At 41.9% G+C, this 19393-nt stretch overlaps 1 protein-coding gene across 1 annotated transcript in view; it reads left to right on the top strand.

Moving 5' to 3' along the window:
- Window positions 1-1081: 1081 nt before the first annotated feature.
- tet1 (tet methylcytosine dioxygenase 1) overlaps window positions 1082-19393 on the top strand; it is a 34697-nt gene continuing 16385 nt past the window's right edge. Inside the window, exon 1 of the mRNA XM_084735357.1 lies at window positions 1082-3259. Within this exon, the coding sequence (XP_084591483.1) occupies window positions 1082-3259 (2178 nt within the window). The remainder of the gene's footprint in view (window positions 3260-19393) is intronic.

The following is a 19393-nucleotide window of genomic DNA, read 5'->3' on the forward strand; positions in this document are numbered from 1 at the left end:
GAGCTTTTGGCCAGCGGAGACCGTAGGTTGCGTCTGGTGGAGGGAGAGTGAGCGGGGCTGCCCTGAATGGATTGACATAAGAGGGATTTACATTTTAACGGGTGTCGTGCTCCGCAAAGACTACACGGTGCACGCTGAAAACCAACTATTCGGCTCGATGTTTGTTCATGTCGGTGCTTGTAACATGTCCATGTGTCATCGTCGTGAGAGGATTGAACTTGCCAGCTGTCTATATTTGCCGAGGAGGGAAACCAATACAAGGTCTCGCTGTCTCGCTGGAGCGGAGTATTATTAGCAGTTCAGACAGTCCAACTGTCTCTCTCTGGTATGTAAAGCATTTCTGCCGTAAACGTGTAAATAAAACCTCTCGGGCAACAAAACAACCCATATCTGCACGGTGCTTTAAATGACAGCGGTCAAGTGCAAAAATAATAACAAACAGCGACGCTGAAGGCGTATTTACGCGATAATAACCCCCTCTTCCGCCAGTCAAAAAGACGAAAACAGGATCCGACCTCTGGCCAGAGCCCACTCCTCAACATGCCTGCCCTTTAAACTGTTAAAGCCGTGATAGCCACACGGGAAGCTACGGTATTTGTTTTTTTATAGTTCTTCTGGTGTTATGATGTCTTTATTCAAAATATTCCATCATGTATAAGCGCCTTGAATTTTCTTTATTGTCTTTTACCTGTCAGCACTTTCTCGTCTGAGTGTATATTTCAGGCGGGGCAAAAGTGTCCAACAGACAAACTGTAAAGAAAACTGTAACTGTATTTTTTATAGCTATTGTACAACAATGTTAGCAGTTATCAAATTATGTCTGAAGTTACTGAGAGTGTTTGTTACTGTCTGAAAATACCTTTAAAGGTGTTGAGACTTTATATTTTTTCTTTACTGTCTTTATAGGTCATGAAGTGCAACTACACAATAACAAAAGCATCATAATTTACAAGAATAAAACATTGAAGAGGAATACTAAAAAATATTGAAAAAGAAAAAAAATTGTGTGCTAAGCAAAAGATAAGCATTCACCTGGCTCCCATGCTGGCTGCCAGAAGTCCTCCCTTCTACACCCTCAGCCATGCCTGCTTCTACCAAATCCACCAGGAGACAGACACCTGTTCAGAGGAAAAATGGCCAGAAAGTAATCAGCACCAAGAGGCAGACCTGTAACTCAAATAAACCAAGAGGAAGAGCCACAGAGAAGCCCCAGAAAACACCTGCAGAACCCAGAAGGTCAACAGCCAGGGCCCAGGCGCAGTCAGGACGAAGCCCCCGCGGCAGAGGGGTTAGCGGGCCTGCTGGTCAGGGCCCTGGGAGGTCCCTTGGCACAGTTAACCATGCTCTAAATGTAACAGGATCCGCAAGGCTTAGACGGCCGAGCAATCCGCCTGACCACTGTGGTGAGTTACAAGACCCCCTCGGGCGAAGGAAGTCCCTGCGGGGTACGCATGTGTCTGTTTCTCCCTGCCAGCCTCCTAAACCTTGCAGAGGAGGGAAGAATAGCAGAGGAACCACAAGGAAAGGAGCAGCATCACAGCAAATAAACACAAGAAATCAGCCATCAAGCACCAGCATCAACGATTCAACTCCTGATGAGGAAAATGAGAAACTGGACCTCTGTAATGCCGAAGAAATCCTCCCAGTATCCCTAAAAACTGAGTTTGAGGTTCCTGCAAGCTTCAGAGATAAGGGTCTAGGAGTCAACAATGCGAAAGAGGGTAGCCCTCTTAAAGCAGATTCACCACCGTGTAACGACACACTGGAAGACTGTGTTCAGGGCAGCTGTGACAGCACTATCACCCAACAAGACAATAAGACTGTCAGCCATAACAGTGAAGGTGACCTGAGGTGTGTGACAGGGGCTCGTGTGTGTGATGATGTTGATGGACAGCTACAAGTCTGCAGTGACAGAAGTAAAGATAGCTCCTCTGAGACTGCTGCACTAACGAGTGTCGGCTCACCAGGGGTGCAGGGCAGCAGTGAGGGAAATGACAGTTTGCCAGTCCTTGGAAATAAGTTTGATCATGCTGCCAGTGATGGTAAGCAAGATGTGTGTATTGACAAACAAGAGGAAGGTATCATGTTAGACTTGAAAGAGAACAGGACAGATGAAAAAGTGATTGTTGTCACTGACAGAAGAGAGAAGATAAATCACGAGAGAAGAGAGAGTTTAGAGGATGATAAAGTAGTTGAGAGACAAAATGATACTGTGGGGGAGATTGTTGAGAGGCTGGGTAATTTTGAGGGGGGGGGAAAAGAAAAGGAGAATGATATTGGCATCAATTCTACTGACTCCTGCCCCAGCACTCCAGCCCCTCAACCTCCCGATCCACCTCACTCTAACTGTGGACTGACAGCACAGTCAGAATCACCTGTAAGTGTGCTACCTGTCTCCAACACAGCTACCTCAAATGACACCAAAGCCCCCTCCACCTCAGAGTCACTTGAGCTAGAGGTTCTGAGCCAGGGTAAGACAGACATGCAATCTACTATTCATGGTGCTAAACCTCATTTCCCAGGGTCCCCAGCTGTTGCTGAAACTGCCCTGATGTTGCAGACCGTTCTAGTGAAAAGAAATACACCGGTTATTATCCGTAGTGACTCCCTCAAACCTAGGAGCTGGAGGGATTCAAGCCAAGGGGAATCACACCAACTGCTAATCCCAGAGGTCCCTTCTCCTCAGGGGGAAAGACAAGCTTGCACACCAGCAGAGATGCAGACCAAAGATACTGAATCCAATCAAGAGCCATTGGAACGCCACAGCCAGAAAGAGACATCTTCGCTGTCATTGACAGTAGGTCCTCAGCTGAACACTGATGCTGTTACAGCTGAGCGTAAACCAAACCTCAGTGTTGTGGTAACGGTGCCAGAGTCGGACTCAGTGCCAAAGATCTTGACTCCTTCTCTGGACAGTACCTCCACCTTCTCCTGCAGCTCAGAAAGCACCCGCTCCTCTTTTTCTTTCGACACTGAATCAGAGACAGGGTATGGTGAACCCACCCCCTCTGTTCTGCCTGGATCTTGGGGGCCCGAGGCAGCCTGCTTGCCCTCCTGGACTGTTCGGAAACCACAGAAGAAGGAAAGGAAGAAGCGGAGCAGGTGTGGGAGGTGTGAGCCATGCCTGAGGAAGATCAGCTGTGGCCAGTGCAGCTGCTGCCTCAACCGCAGGACTGGCCACCAGATCTGTAAGCTGAGGAAGTGTGTGGAGCTGAAGAGGAGAAGACCTTCATCTCCACTCCATCTCTCTGCTGCACAGGTGAGGTTCAAATTACACAGCATGCATTTTAATTACATTCAATAACAACACATCACAGGCGGTTTTATTGCAGACAGGTCCTCAGTTCATTCCCACAAGGAGGTAAAATTAGACGATGATTAGAGTGGGAATTTACAGCAGCTTCTTTTTGCATCAGCAAACAGCTGATCTGAAGAAACTGAAAAAAGAGTGGTTGTTACTGTCTGACGGCATTGCTTTTGATCTCCGAGGTTTCCCAGCCGCCCACTGGTAGCAGCAAAGATGGAGAGTTGAAAGAGCCAAACAGTAAAAACGGAAGGTTTCACTTTCGAATTGTGATTCACATTTTTCTGCGGTTGGTTTCAACAGATGCTGTCCACTGAAGTTCATGGTGTCTTCCTGTTAAATGTTGGGGAATGTGTTGGGTGATAAAAAGAGGAAGTGCTTGTGTGTGTGTGTGTGTGTGTGTGTGTGTGTGTGTGTGTGTGTGTGTGTGTGTGTGTAGACAGTAGCGATCAGGTTTAAATGCACATGCACTGTAAGTGTTGGTGATGCCCCATGGTAAAGAGGAAGGCGCTGTCACATGACCAGCAGCAGTTCAGCACGTGGTTGGAGTATGTGTCTGTTGTGTGTGTGTGTGTGTGTCATCCTTGGTGCAAGCAAGAGAATAAGCTATTTTATGAGCTGCACATGGCCACTGTGTTTGTGTGCATACCAGTGTGTGTGGATGGGTATGGGTATGTAATTAAAGCCAACTTGAGCCGGATGTTTTTGCACAGTGGCACTGAACGGTATTGTGAATGCATATTTTAGGAGAGAGAACCCAGTAACACAATGAACACCCAGGACTCTGGTTAAGCGAGGAATTTTGCTCAGTAATTTTAAAGGGACTAATCGATATTTTTCTGTCAAATTACAGTGTGGCAATGCAAAGGGGGCCACTCAAAGTGTTTAACTTACAGAGAATTATCACCTGAATCTGCAGCTTCTCTCGATAGACGCAGTTAGCAAAACTTCAGATCAGTGATACTGTTGCTAACTGCTGGAAATAAGTGTTAACAAGCATCTGCTTGCTAACAAGTCAAACAACTATCAACTTCAAATGTGATGATGTGTTAATGAAGAGTGTAAATCACAAGTTTCATCAGTACAATATTATATTGATTCTTTGGATAACAGTTCGATTTCGATTTGATTCAATTCAGGAGCCTGTGATTGATATCAGACAATACCATATGTCCATTTAAAACATTGGTTTACATTTATGTCATCTCACAAAAAGCAACTAAATTATGATTTAACAATTGTATGACTGAGCCCTTCCAGACATTTATGTCATTTATTATGCCATGTGATATCCAAACAAAAGGGTAAGCGTACTGTTAAAGTTGTTCAGATGAGGTGTTAGCTAAATCGCACATTTTTGATTATGTTTCCATCTATAACACATTTGTGAAGGGATGGAATTAGTTTTGGCAGGTGGGAATAAGAGTTCCTTACAGCAGCTGGCTGCTAGAGCTACATATGTACATACATAGTTCACAGTGGTGTCCATGTGTCGGGGGAGGGCCCTGCATTCATGAACAACTGTGAGTGAGGGTCCATGTGGCTGTGTGGGCTAGTGTGTGCACGCATGCATGCAGAGTTGTAGCAGTGGCAGTAGCAGATTAGGGCTGATTATATAACACCTGCAGTATTAATAGTGAGTGCTGACCTTTGTCCCCTATTTTTTAGCATACAGTAAGAGGGGGTGAGGAGGGAAAGATCAAGCCAGGCAGGGATTTACACACATGTTATTTGGAATACCCTGAAATGTGGGTCAGTGTGTGTGGCTCAGAGTCAGATACACATATAGTGTATTTGTTTGTGATTTTTTTTAATATATGTGTGTGCACTGCCTGCTGCTGTTAGAGGACAGCTGAAGGTAAAATGACAGAAGTGCAGATCCACTGTCGTTTTAGCAACAGATCCAGTTGTACACATCCACACTGGCCTACATGTATTTATAGAAATACTTGTTTTTGTGGTTTGAGAACAGTTTTTTGTTTGATTCTGTGCAACTACAGGGGTGGAACCTGCAACAAGTGCTGCAAGCCAACACTGTCAGGATAGCTATCATCATGATAAGCTGTAGGTTAAATCCCCAAACCCATCCTAAACTTAATTGTAGATGCAGAACAGGTGGAGCAAAGTTACCTCATGTGTTGTATGCGAATGTATAACTCAAGAAACCACACAGTGAGTGTATGAAGAAGGTGTACTTTATGTGTATTTGTACTGTGAGTAATGATGTTGCCATACTTGCAGGCCAGTCTTGCTGATCAAGCTCACACACCCTTTCAACGAATGTTTGTAACTCCACGAGATTGTGAAAAAAGGGACAGAGGCCAAAGACGAGTTCATGTAGTGGCATGTGCATTCTGTTTCTGGTTTTACCATAGTGAGCTACTATGGTTGGTGTGCTTGTGGTTTGATTTGGTTTTACACACTACACTTGCAAAAATACACACAGACTGAGCAGTATTAAGTTCATCTATAAAAAGGGAGCTTAAGATGACCTTCCATGGTTTGTGTGTTTGGAAGATAGAGAGTGAAAGTGGAGCTTTCCTTTTAAAAATGTCTGGTTTCACTCAGGCTTGATGGCCCCCTCGTGGACAAGGTTGAAACCTGGCCCTGAACACACACACACACACACACACACACACACACACACACACACACACACACACTAACACATACACACTAGGACCAAAATACTACAGTTCATAGAGTGCAAAAGCTCCTGTATTAGTTGAGTGAATTTGACGGAAACAGTCCTGACATGTTTAGAGCTGCAGGCTGCATAACTGACTCACTTTTTTAAGGACTGACAATGGAGATGACAGCACTCACAGATAATTTTTTTTTAACATTTACATCTCAGCAAAATAGTACAACTAAGTATAATATAACACACATTATACCAACCATCATCAGCATTTGGAGAAAGAGGAAGTGACCTGTTGTGTCAACAGTTGACTCTCAGTCAGTTCAGTTGATTTACAGTAGAAATGTTTACATCCTAGTTGCTGTCATACTAGTTCATTACACTGAAATTTTGATGCTTCATGTATATGAAGACTTGTATTTGCAAATTGTCTCTGCTTGTCTGCATAGTAGGCCCTTTTCTCGGTATTTCATAAATTCCAGCAAAGAAAGCTAGCTAGCCTGTTATTTTTAAACTTTAGATTAAATTAAGTAATTACTTAGCAAAGGAAACATTCAGTTCAGTGTAATATAGCTGCAAATGGACACTATACTTTTCACAAATAGTAGCCTGCATGTTTTCAGTCAGTTAGCCAGCTCAGAGCAGCTCCTCCTGCAAACTAATTTATCTCTAGCACTTCTTCCACTGTTCCTTTTTCTGCTGCAATGCATTTGCCAGAGGAGTTGCCCAGCTGAGATAACACATGTATCAGGAAAAACACTCAGACAGCGCTCTGGTAGGGAGGACAGGCAGCCTGCAGTACCCAGTGGTGACTGTTTGCTTTCTAACAGATATTCAGAGCTGCGTGTGACCTGTATGTTTGTGTTAAATGGTGTTAAATGTTCATGGATAAATGTGTATGTATGTTTGTGTTTGCAGTAAGACTGAATATTGTTAAATGGTAATATGGCATAAGTGTTGTCTTTTCCTGGTTTTATAGGCTGCATTACAGTAAAGTGATGTCATTTCCTGAACTTATCAGTCTGTTCTTGCTGTTTTATTATTTGCCTTCACCCATGTAGGCATTACATCGACATTACTAATGATTGTATATCAGAAATCTTAATATATATATTTTAATATTTTGTGAAAACATCACTACTTATCCCTACAATATTGTGACAATAAAAATCGATGTCAGAAATATTATTGTGATACTTGAGTTTCTCTATACCACTGAGCCCTAATTTGCAGGACGATATTTTACAGCTTGTACGTGTGGCCATTATGCAGCAAAACGGTTTCATTGTTCTCAAAGGGAACCAGCTTAATGTAAAGTGAGAGTGATTTGTCTCAGCAGACGCTCCTGTCAGGTCTGAACTCCTCTTCCCCCCTCTCAGACACACAGTGCAGTGGAGGTCTTTGGCACAGACGGTTGCCATGGCGATCTCATTGTCTGGTGTTGACCTTTGACCTGCCACGGTTGTCTGTTGGAGTATTCTCAGGGTCGTAATAAGGATTAGTGGAGATAACCAGCAGACACACACTATTAAGGGTTTAAGGCTTTGAACTCGGTAACCTACATCCAGGTAATTAGGTTAAACTACACAGGTTGTCCTGCTCATAGTGGGTCAGCAGCAGCGTATAGGTGTCTGCAATGGATGAGCACCTCAAACATGGCAAAATGACATGTGTTATCTCTGTAAATCAATCCATCCAGTGAGGTAATTGTTCGTTTGTGTTGCAAATAAAATCATGTCAGCAATAGCACTATTAGTTTGTGATTACTAAGTAAGCCTCTTTTTAATCATCAGGGTGGAAACAATATGAGTCACATTTAGGGCTGTCACAATATCAGATTGTCACTGCACGATTATTGTGGCTAAAAGAATACACAATAACAATATTATTGTGCTATTTATAGAAAATTTGAATGCGTCAAATTCATCTTTAACTTTGTTTACTGTCAGTGTTATCTCTTTTTTGGCAAACAAACACACAGTATATGTTGTGGCACTGTGTTACACTGTGCTGTTACACTGTGAGCAACTTTATCCCATGCAACTAACTGGAAATTTGGGGATTTAAAATGTTACAAAGATTCTGAAACAGTATTGAGAACAAGAAATTTTTTAGTACACATTTCACATCCTCAATTCAGTTTTATTGATCCCTGTTGAACAAAAGCAATCTCACAAAAATAATAGTGAATTATACTGTATATATCACATTGAAACAAAACCATACAAATAGAATAAGAACAAAAAAATCTATCAACGTTTTTAAAACTGACAATAAGTCACTAATGCTTCCCTCAGAATATTAGATGTTTTGAATATGTTTGCAATATGTTGTTGATTTGTTATTCCTATTCAAGGAAAAACAGTATTAACCAAAAATATTACTGAATTATATCATCTTAATAATAAACATATAATATTGTGTAAATAATCCAGCACCTTCTAAACATACTGACAGCCCTATTTTCCGCTGTCTATTAAGTGTGATTGCACTTTTTGTATGCTTTTGTACAGTTATGATTACAGACTCACTCATTTCTACCTTTCTTTTCTAGAAATCACAGTAACTATCTACTGCAGACAAATTTAGAACATTTTTCCTTTTCAGCTTTGACTCTTACATACCTTTCATGCATGCAGAGATCATATCTTTCACTGAACATAAAAGCTAAAAAACCACAACTCTTACGAGGAAGAAAGATATGAAATTGCATTATCTATCTCAAACCGGTTTCAGTTCTCTTCAAGTTGACTGTTGTATTGTAGTGACATAAAAAAAACTGGATGCCTGAGAGGTAAGAAGAGACTTGTAGAAAATTGTCAGTAGTGTACATGATTTGTAGTAAATATGAAAAAAGTCTTCAAACTGTTTTTATAAGCCATGATAGAGTTTGGTCTGTCATTGAAAAAGAAATCTCCTTTCACAAAAATTAGTGCAGGTGCCTCCACATATGCATGTGGGCACTCTGGCAATGAGCTGGAGGACAGATGCACATCCACATGCTCTTTTTTTTTCTCCTCTTCATGACGTAAATGTGTGGGCCAGAAGGGGGCCAACGAGGTAGCGAGGAAGGTTCGTGAAATGTCAGACACACTGCCAACATTTTGCCAGAGCCAACTCATTATGACCAAGCAGAGTGCGTTGCGCTTTAGCCTACTCTCACTCCTCGGACTTCTCCTCATCCTCGGCACAGACGCACACATTTTATTACGAGAGCTTGCCTCTGATTAAGGCTGCTTTGTATTTTGTGTTAACTCGGTCCAAGCCAATTAAATTTAAAACAACCCTTGTGAGGTAGTTATCTCTAATAGCTGCGGGGCTTGGGTAGTGGCCCAGAAAAAGGCTCTGTAGACGAGGGGAAATATCTGTTTTATTTGATTTGGGGCTCAGTTATTTGGCCAGAGCCCACTGTACATCAGAGCAGATGTATGGCCTAAGTTGTGCCAGGTTAAAGACTTAAATCCAACGAGAGACAGTGATAGAATGATTTTAGCTCAGATGCTATCTGTTTGCTTTAATGTACATTAACATGTCAGTTATTTGCAATTCATTTTCTTCAACAACGGCGTTACAAAGAGGTGTAAAAACATTGCAGTTTATGTGTTTTAGTATGTATAATAGTTGTAATTCATCAAGACATTTGTAGCATTAAACTTTGATAGCATTAATGGTCCACTCCTGAGCCCTTTTAGGTTCTTTGCATCTGTGAGTTTGTGCCGTGTCCTGACTGTTGTAAGGCTCTAAGTCCCTGGACAAGCTTTGAAGTCGTGCCACTTGGTTTCTCTGGGTGAAAAGAAATCCTCACTTTGCCCCCCAAAAGAAATGCCACTCAAATCCTACCAAGGGCACACAATGGCCTCCTTCTGGAGAAACCAGAGCTTAGTCATGCATCAACCTGACCTGCCTAATTTAGAATATAGCTTATATACATGAGGAGCAGGAGGTGTCATTATTTCTGAGGATATTCTACCTCAGAATGCCATCCACTGAGTTGTAATGAGTTCATGTGGTTGTTTATTGTTTTTCCTCATCTATTTTCCCTTTGTTCATCATTCATTATCCTCTCAGCTCTGCCCTTTGCTGTACAGTATGTGCAGTCACTCTTTAATGTACCACTGGGGTTTGCTTGTGTGTGTATATGTGTGTGTGTGTGAGTGCATGCATATACACGTGCAGTCATCGTATTGCCAACATGCCCACTCAGCATGTTTTACTAGCACAAACTTAAGTAAGCCTCATTGTGAGAGGATCTGGGGGCCCCATGCTGCTCTGCCTGCACAGTGTTTGTGTGTGTATTTGGGTCAGTGTGTGTGCGTGTGTGTCAGTGTTTACATAAACCGATGGACCCGCTCACCTTTCCCTTGTGTCCTTCCCAAGGTGAAACACTTTTTTACATATTTAGCCACAGCAGCTCCTTAACTCAACACTACAGAACCAAGATAAGAGTAGATATACTGCATTGTTTGTTTGTACAAATGTTTGTATTGATATCTGCTGACCAAACTCAGCAGGTATAGACACAGAGAAATACATGAAAAAACAAACAAGGCACAAGATTAAAGAGGACGTTTTGTTGATCCATACAGGTTTTAAAGTTCATCCTTCCTCTCCTGGAGGTGTCAGAGCTGGAGTGACCTGCTATAACCTTCATGCTGACCAACCACTGTCAGCCCTTAAATTGAGTCCATGTGGGTTTAGGGTGTGGTGTTGAATGGTGCTCATTTCCTTCGAGCAGTGAGATTTGTAGTGTGTTACATAACACACTGAAATGGAATTTTGAATGTGAATCCATTGTGTCCTTAAAATAGCCTCACCCATGGGTTACAAAAGTACTAAAGTGTGAAAGCTACAAACATGCATTTTAATAGAAAAGAATGCAGAAAGCTATTGTGTCGATATTTAGTCAAAGTCCCCAGATGTTCTCTTGGAAAAGTGACTAGTGTGATATGTGAGCTGCCTCTAGGGTCTGCTAAATATGAACCATACTGCTGCGTCCTCTCAGGTAACACAGACTTTATGGTTTCAAGGTTCTCATCACACTGCCTCGCTCTGGCTCCACAGGATCCAAATGCTAATGTGGATGTTTGCATATAGATTAGCACTAGTTATTCTTAGTCTCTAAATGCATGTGTGGGCTGGTCTTTTGGGCTTTGACCTGTGCAAAGAGGTGTATGAGTCTGTGTGATTGTAAGAGGGGTTGTGCATGACTAGACTGGATGGGCAATATGGGGACAAGTCCAAGCATGGAGCTATGTTTTCCCATTTTCCCATGATTGTGATAAGGCTGTGACAGTATGGATATTTTTTTCTAACTGTGGTAACAAGCAAGATATTCCTGCGGGATGGCGGTTTACTGCAACTGCTCAAATAATTACGTTTAATTTGACTTTCTTGAAGGACACTGTTATAAGCGTAGCGTAGCGTAGCATAGCTCCTTTAAGGAATATGGCAGTGTGTAATGTGTGTGTGCCCTACAAATGAGGGAAGGGTCACAAACAGCAAACTACCTCTGCTGCTCATGGCAGAAACTTAAATTTAGCAGTAAGTTGTCAATCTGGCAGTAAATGTACAGTAGAGGTTACTGTGTGTGTGTGTGTGTGTGTGTGTGTGTGTGTGTGTGTGTGTGTGTGTGTGTGTTAATAGACACTGCTGCTTCTCAAGACCAAGAAATATCTTGTCTGTTGTTTTCCAGCTGCTGAAAAAGTGAAGGAGGTTAACCTCAAAGTAAGCTGAGCAGCAAAGGCTAATGTTAAGCAAATGCTAACTGTAGCATTGTACTTTTACAGCTTCCACTCCGGTGCGATCATATCCCTTTCAGAAGTTTTGTAATACATCTTTAAAATGTAGTGTCTTTTTTAGAGACATGGTAAAAAAAAATCATAATAATAAGTCCAACACTGAATGTCCTCTCTGCTTATTTATACATTTTTCCATGTTGAGCAATTGCATTGGGTTGAGTGTCGACCACTCAGAGGCTGTGTTTCTGACTTGTCATTCAGTCAGGGGCTGTTTTTGACTTGTTGTGTGTGTACCTGATCTCCGATCTCAAACACACAATAGAATAACATGAGATTGACCCTTAAAAATTAAATTTGCAGTAATGACGATAATAAGCTCAACCCCGCAGTGGGCATCACATGACTGCAGTACTGTGGTGATGTGGTTGTCGTCACTGTCCCAGATTGTAATCACTGACCTCAGCACCTCCAACCCCCCGAAACCACCACCCTCTTCATCTGACCCTTGCTTTATCCATGCTACTTTTCACACAACGTGATGCATAGAAAGTCACACCTGATGAAAAGAGAAATGGAGAAACTCCCAGAAAAATACTGCCTTTCATCAAAGATCTGTAGTATTTCCATGCAAATGAGAGACAAGTTTACATTAGCGTCGGCAGTAATGGCAGTAATGACAACTACTGGCAACAACCGCCTTTGGCACGGCTCCATCACTGGGCCAGTCTCCAGTGGGTCAGCCTCCAGATGTGTCAGAGACAGTTTATGACCATGGTGCAAAACGACTTTCTTTACCTCACTTGCGTGCTCATGCACTGCAGCTTAAGGTGATTAATGTCCAGACTACTTGTTCCTAACGAGAGCTGGGCAGCTCGTTAAAGGGAAAAACATATGGGACACTTAAAGAGCTGAAAATTAAGAGTATGATGGAATATTGTTAGTAGTTGTGGAGGATTTTTGGATGGAGGAGTGGAGTGGCTGCGGGAGGACTGTTTTGAAGGCTTAGAAGCACGGTACAAGAAATTAAGTTCATACTTAATTTAAAACTCTTATGTTTTTAAGTTTTTCCATAAAGTGTTTTTATGGAGATGTACTATAGTGTACATGTTTTTATACATTATATGGTAATAAAGAGTCTAACATTGAGGAACTGTGCAATAGTTTTTCTGCATTTAAATACCTGTCTTGATACCAGACAATCAAAGGTTACATGAGCCAGTAAGTGCTGTACTGTTTGTTTAAACTAATGTTATAGCCAGAGGGAAAACTGAAAATTGTTTCCATTTTTAGGCGAGTGAAGTCACATTCTGTATCATTTAATTACATCTAGCTGTTGAATTGTGTAGTTAAAAATTTAGTGATTCAGCAGCATAGGTCAGTTGAGTTAAATGGGAACAGTTGGTAGGTGTGTATCTTCCACAGGCTTGTTCTTGTGTTTGGATTGGTGTTACCTGTTTAACAGTCTAGTTTGTTGAGTTTGCCGTATGTGTCAAACCTGTCAGACTACCTGTGACCTCCCATTTCAAAGGAGAGCTCACACATACCTGCCACGATGAATATGAAAATATTTAATTTGTAATAACTCAGGTAATGCGCTTCCCAATTTGATTAGTGCAAAAGTAGGGATAAATCAGTTACCATCATGAACATGCCTATTGCATTAATCACTTCTAGTCAAGAAATTACACAGTTCAGTGAATGACTGAATTGTGCATGTTTTGACAAGTGTAATTACATACTACTATTTCTGGGTAGAACTTTAAAATCTACTGAATGTTCACATGGGTGGGCAATATGAATTCAAGATTTGCAGGCACTAATCCTCATGTTGATTAAAATAGCTGAGAATATGTTGTTGTATTGTGGACTGAGGTTTTCCGACAGTGCTGAAGAAATATTATTTTGTGGGGACAAAGTTTGTGCCAGCGAGCCACACACATGCCTTGTGTATATTACAAGTGTTTAGACTACCTCTGTGTTTGTTTTGGAGTGTGTAAGGAAACTTGTCATTATTACTGCTGGGGGGAAATGACTTACGGTATGTTGAATACTACATGTTTTTATGCTAATCATGTATTGTTTGAAGTGTACTAAATTTGCAACTACCTGCTTAAAGGATATGGTTTCTGAACAGCCTGTTTGAAGTTGTTCATTCTGAAAAATAAATCAAAATAATGAGAGAAAAATAATTGCCCTCAGCAGCCAGCACCATAGATAAATGTTTTAAGACATTCACTGTCCGGCATTGTTCCAAGGCACTGGTCTTCGAAACTGTTTGCCATGAGACTACGTAAGCATGAAGCCACAACATGCAGGAGTTTGACTATGATAAGTTATAAGCATCTAACTGACTAACTGACTGTGACTAACTGTTGGCCTCTGTTGTATGATTAAAAAAACAGCCTTGCAGCCATGGGACAGGGACTGCAAATTTATACTTCTCATTTTTAGAAATGCGCCATGGAGTTTAGTTAAATGTTAATCTACATGTTGATAAATGAACTGTGACACGTGTTAATGTTGTCACAGTTGTGCATAAACTATTACTGTATTTTTCATTGGCTTTCACTGAACTGATGACTCAACTTCTCCTTTTTATAAACAATGTTTAATCATGTGCCATATTGGCTTTCAATCAGGCCAATTGGGTGTAACATGTTTATGAAATCCTTTTGAGATTTTGACATTATTGTTGTTAATAGTGACTTCATCTTCCACTATGACATGCTTGTTGATTTGTTTTATTTATCCTGATGTTTATTGCATGTTGGACACTACACTGGTATAGTTTTTGTTGTTGTGTCTGGATTAAGCTGCACGCTCTCTGCTTCCACAGTCAAACACACAGCCGAGGTTGGTTGCTAGAGTGTTACCGACAGGCACTGGCTCGGGCTGCCTTCATGTTTCCTTGTCCTGGTGTGACCTCAGCGTCTTGGCCACATGGTTGCCTTTAAAAGGGGGGAGTTCTTTACTCTGTCATAACATTTTTCTCTCTTTGTCTTTTGCTCTCTGTCTCCTTGTTCTTTCTCTAACCACGACTGATTCCTCTGGGATTTGTTCAGAAAGAGAAAAAGGTTTTGGGAGCGGATGGCAGAGAGTGAGAGGAGTGGATGCTGTGAACATCCTCTTCCTTGTTCCCACCACAGTCCTCCACAATGTTTGTAGATCATGTGGGAATTAGAGGGCTGCAGAAAATTATGCTGCCACGTGGATACCACTGTTTGTAATTGTTTAAATGACCAGTGTGTAGGATTTAATGATATCTAGCGGTGAGTTAGGAAACACTTCACCTCTCCCTCTCCTCCCAAGTGTATAGGAGAACCTACAGTGGCTGTGAGATGTGCAAAATGTGAAAGGCTGTATCTAGTTCCAGTGTTTGGTTTGTCTGTTCTGGGCTACTGTGGAATCATGGCAGTGCAACATGGCGACAGGACCCGCACCTTCTGTAGATAAAAACAGCTCATGCTAAGGGATTCTTATTTTCAGGTGATACGCTAATGAAAACATACTTATGAATATTATATTCAATTTCTGCCTTTGTCTGCCAATAAATCCCTGTGAATCTTACACACTGGCAGGGTTCTTATTTGATAATGTCTAGTAAATAAGACAATTTGTACAGGGGCAAGAAAAACTGCCTTCACTGGCAAGTTCACCTCTGGCCCACTTGCCTGACCGGTTAACTGAAAAAAAAAGAGTTGAACCCTAACTGGTCCTTTAAAATGCATGGAATGATATGCATGTTTCATACTGTGTCTGATAGGATGGACTGCAACATTTACACAGATTTTCATAGTCCATCTTTTCTCTGCTGCTAAAGGAGTCAAATTTAACACAGTTACCAGCAGGAATCATTTCCATCAAAATCTAAAGCCCAAGCTTTTCAAATTCTTGAAAATTTAAAGATCAGCCCAAAGATATGCAATTTACATTGATATAAAGGAGGGAAAATATATATTTCATAATCTGATGTGTGATTTAAACAGTTAATCAGATTATCCTCAAATTAATAATCTTAAATTATGAAATAAATGATAATTTTGTATCAGTTTTAGATGTTCTGTATACGTCATTGATTATTAATCAGTTCTTTCAGCAGTGGGACAAGGAATTCAGTGAAAATCCCCAGAACCAGTGTTGGTGAGTTGCCGTAGGGGTTAATATCTCAGCGGTGATGGAGTTGTTTTTCTGTGATCCAGATCCAGCATGTGTGCAGTATCCATTCCACAGCTTGCGTCCAATCCATGTGTGTAGGGCTGGAGTAAAAAGCCCACATAGGGGATCCTTTGTTTAGGAGAGTCTAGGCATGGAAGATAATTTACAAGCCGCTAAGGTCCTCACGCCATTGGCTGATGAGGCTCTGTCTGCATCTGCGAAAGGCATCCCGTTTGTGTGTGTGTCTATATGTCTGTGAGGTGTGTGTGTGTGTGTGTGTGTGTGTGCGGTGAGTGTGTGCGCATCTGCTGTAGCAGCACTTTGCTACAGCAGCTCACAGTCACCCTAGTCATGACACCCAGGAGCTTGCCCTGCGCACGGCTACTGTAGCCAGCGTTTTCTTTTAAGGCTGAAGGAAGGCAAAGCAAGATGGCCACCAATACCTTTTAGGGATATGCTGCCTAAACCGGAGGGGCTTCCTCCGAGGACAGACAAGGTAAAGGCAGCCGGAGTGTTCTCCCTGGGGTCTATTGTCTTGCTGCAGATGGGTCAGCTACAGTGGAGCTCATCTAGAGGTTATCCTCCGTTGTCTCTCTCTCTGCCACCCTGGATTTAGCTGATTGGAGCGCTTTATTTGGAAGCTGGTCGTGTTGTTATTGTTCCTACTGAATCACTCAGGACCTGGGCTTCTCTCTGTGAGTGTTTGGCTTGTCTTTTCCAGGTGGGTTTAAAGGATGTGACAACAAAATCAGCAATAAAGAGGTCAGTTTCCACAGTAACAGACACCCCTCTTCTGTTTCCACTCGCATGTCTTTTTTTTTACTGTATGAAGAGCCTCTTTGCTTGCCCTTCTCTTGCTTGGACAGCCATATTTCTGCACCTGCTGTTTTCTGACTGCTTAACAGAGAAGTGGAGTGCTTGTAAGCCTTGGGTCGTAACTTGTAATTTGACTGGCTTTACTTGTTTGGCTGCAGTACCAATGGTATTGTTACTGTGTGGTTTGTAAAAAAGGGTTAATCTGTTTAATTTTATAGTTGATTAAGCTCAAATTCATGAGTCATATCAGGTTTATTGCCACCCATTAGGCCTCCTTTGTCACTGTTTTTGCTTTTTATTTAGTGTTTTTTGTGTGTTGACTATGTGACACTGAGCGCAGACAGGAAACGCTCACTCAATGAATGAAGGAAATTCTCACGTGTTCAGAGAAACACACATAAACCACTACTTACACTCTCAGCCAGGAAGGAAGCACGCTTTTTCAGTGTTTCAATGTAAGAGCGCTGTGAGGTCCTTACAGTGTATGATTTCTCACTCTTTTCTGTTGGAGTGGTTCAGTTGATGTGCTTGATTTCGGTTGTGTATGCATGTTAACATGTTTATATTTTATATGAGTGTGTTTGTGTGTCTGTATTGTCGAGTTAAGAATAGATACACACGTCTTCAAACTTCCTTGGAGACCCATTAGAGATTGAGGAGAGGCTGTTAGGATTCAAGTGGTGGTTGCTAGGGTAGGTCTCTTAAGGTGTGTTTATGTAAAGCACTCACCCTTAGCTACTCTAGTGTGCTTTGTTGATTTGTATAGCTTTGACAGTCTGGCTACAGGTTTGTCTAACAGAAAAGACGGCGAAGAGTGTGTTTGCTCAGCACAGTGTGAGTGACTTTAGGCAGCCTGAGGCAGAGGCAACAAACACAACACAAAGACACAGCCCTAACACATCACAGACCCAGCTCTCTCCAGAGACCCAGTGACTAAATGAGAGCACATGACTCTGCGTTTACATCCTGCATTAGGCTTTTTGTTATCACAAGGCATAATGTAACATAATTAAAAACAGTGGCTGCACTTTGATGTCAGCTTCGGATCCTGAGCACTCAGATGCACAAATGGATGCACACGCACACACATGCATAGAGACACGCGTGTGTCTGGTGCAGTGCTGGAAGCCGGCCAGTGCTGCTTTGTCATTGAAAGCAGTTTATTGTGACGGACACACTGCCTTTTCCCCCTTGCTCTCCCCCTGCTCCCCATCTTTTTCACTCTTCTTCTCACTCTCTCATTTGAACGTTACGGTGGCCCGTTTCCACACGCTGAGCGGAGCTCGTATCTCTCACTGTTGCATCGGCAGATTCAGTATTGCCTCAGCCTGAGCTCCAGCTATCTGTTGCGTCAGCAGCGTGTTTCTAGTAGTAAGGCACTGTCCTAACAGCCATGCAGAGTGTAGTGAACTGGGGAGCAATGGATAAGAGACGGGTCAGGAATACCACATCAATGGAAAGACTTGGTGATAAATTGGCTCCATCATATTAATCATGCAGTCCAAACATTTTATGAATCATGAACAGCTCTATGGTCACTGACACGCTCCCTTGCATTGTCAACAGAAGCCTCTTTATAAAGGAAGAATGTTCCCTGCATGACTTAAACATTGTTTTATAAACAGCTTTTGGCAATATGCCTTGAACTCACGTGGATAACTGGACAGGAAGATACATAAGGTGGCACCATATTGATGGAGTTAAATATTGGAAACATTTTTAGCCATCTCAGCCATCAGTGATAACACCAGGATCGCAGTGTCAGTCCTAGATAGTCAAAGAACAAGGGCTCTTACATAGAACAGCAATCACACTGGAAAAATCTTTGCAGAAGAGGCAGATGATAGAAGACTTCATTTGTCGTAACAGCTTCACGACATATTGCTTTTTGACTCTCTTATCTTGTCTGCAAAATCTTGGTTTTTGTTTGTTAGCACATTTGCAATCAATTCAGTTTTAAATGAAATGCTGTTGTAATTTATTTAAAGTGTGCACCATCCAAAGAAACTTTACATGTCAGTGAAAAAAACGACAGCAAAGAGAAGTGCACAATATTAGACCACAGTACCACAGTAAGTACACACACACATATGCGCACGCGCACACACACACACACACACACACACACACACACACACAGAAGTAGTAGTAATGTTATGACAACAGGTTTTGGTTAGTAGATGTTAAAAACAGAGATCTTATAGCTGTATCAGGATTGGGTTAGCTACTTGTTAAGTAGGAAGAACAATTAGTGATTGGGGTTAAAGCCAGTGAAATTAGGAGTGATTATAATGAACAGAAAAAAGGTGTGTTTTCAGCCTGGATTTGAACACACTGACAGAGCTTGCGTACCGAATATTCAGTAGCGGTTTTATTATAGTGGAGAGGAGTAGAGTGGCGCTCGGTGGGTGAAGGCTCGACCACCAAAAGAGTGCTTATGAAACTGAGGATTAGCTGAGTAACCAGCATCAAGGGAATGCAAAGGACGTGATGGAGTATACGGAGAGATAATGTTGGAAATTTAGGAGGCAGGCAGTCCATTTAAAGCCTTATCGGTAAGACGCAGGATTTCGAAATCAGCTCTAGCTTGAATCAGTTGCTAGTGCAGAGACATGAGTATCACTGTTACATGATCATACTTTCTGAATATTGTGAGGACTCTGGCGGCTGCATTCTGCGCTAATTAGAGACCATTTGTTGATGTCTTAGGCAGGCCTGAGAGAAGTGCATTATGGTGCT

Source organism: Lutjanus erythropterus, chromosome 14, assembly GCF_056507025.1.
Source record: "Lutjanus erythropterus isolate fLutEry1 chromosome 14, fLutEry1.hap2, whole genome shotgun sequence".
NCBI lineage: Eukaryota > Metazoa > Chordata > Actinopteri > Lutjaniformes > Lutjanidae > Lutjanus > Lutjanus erythropterus.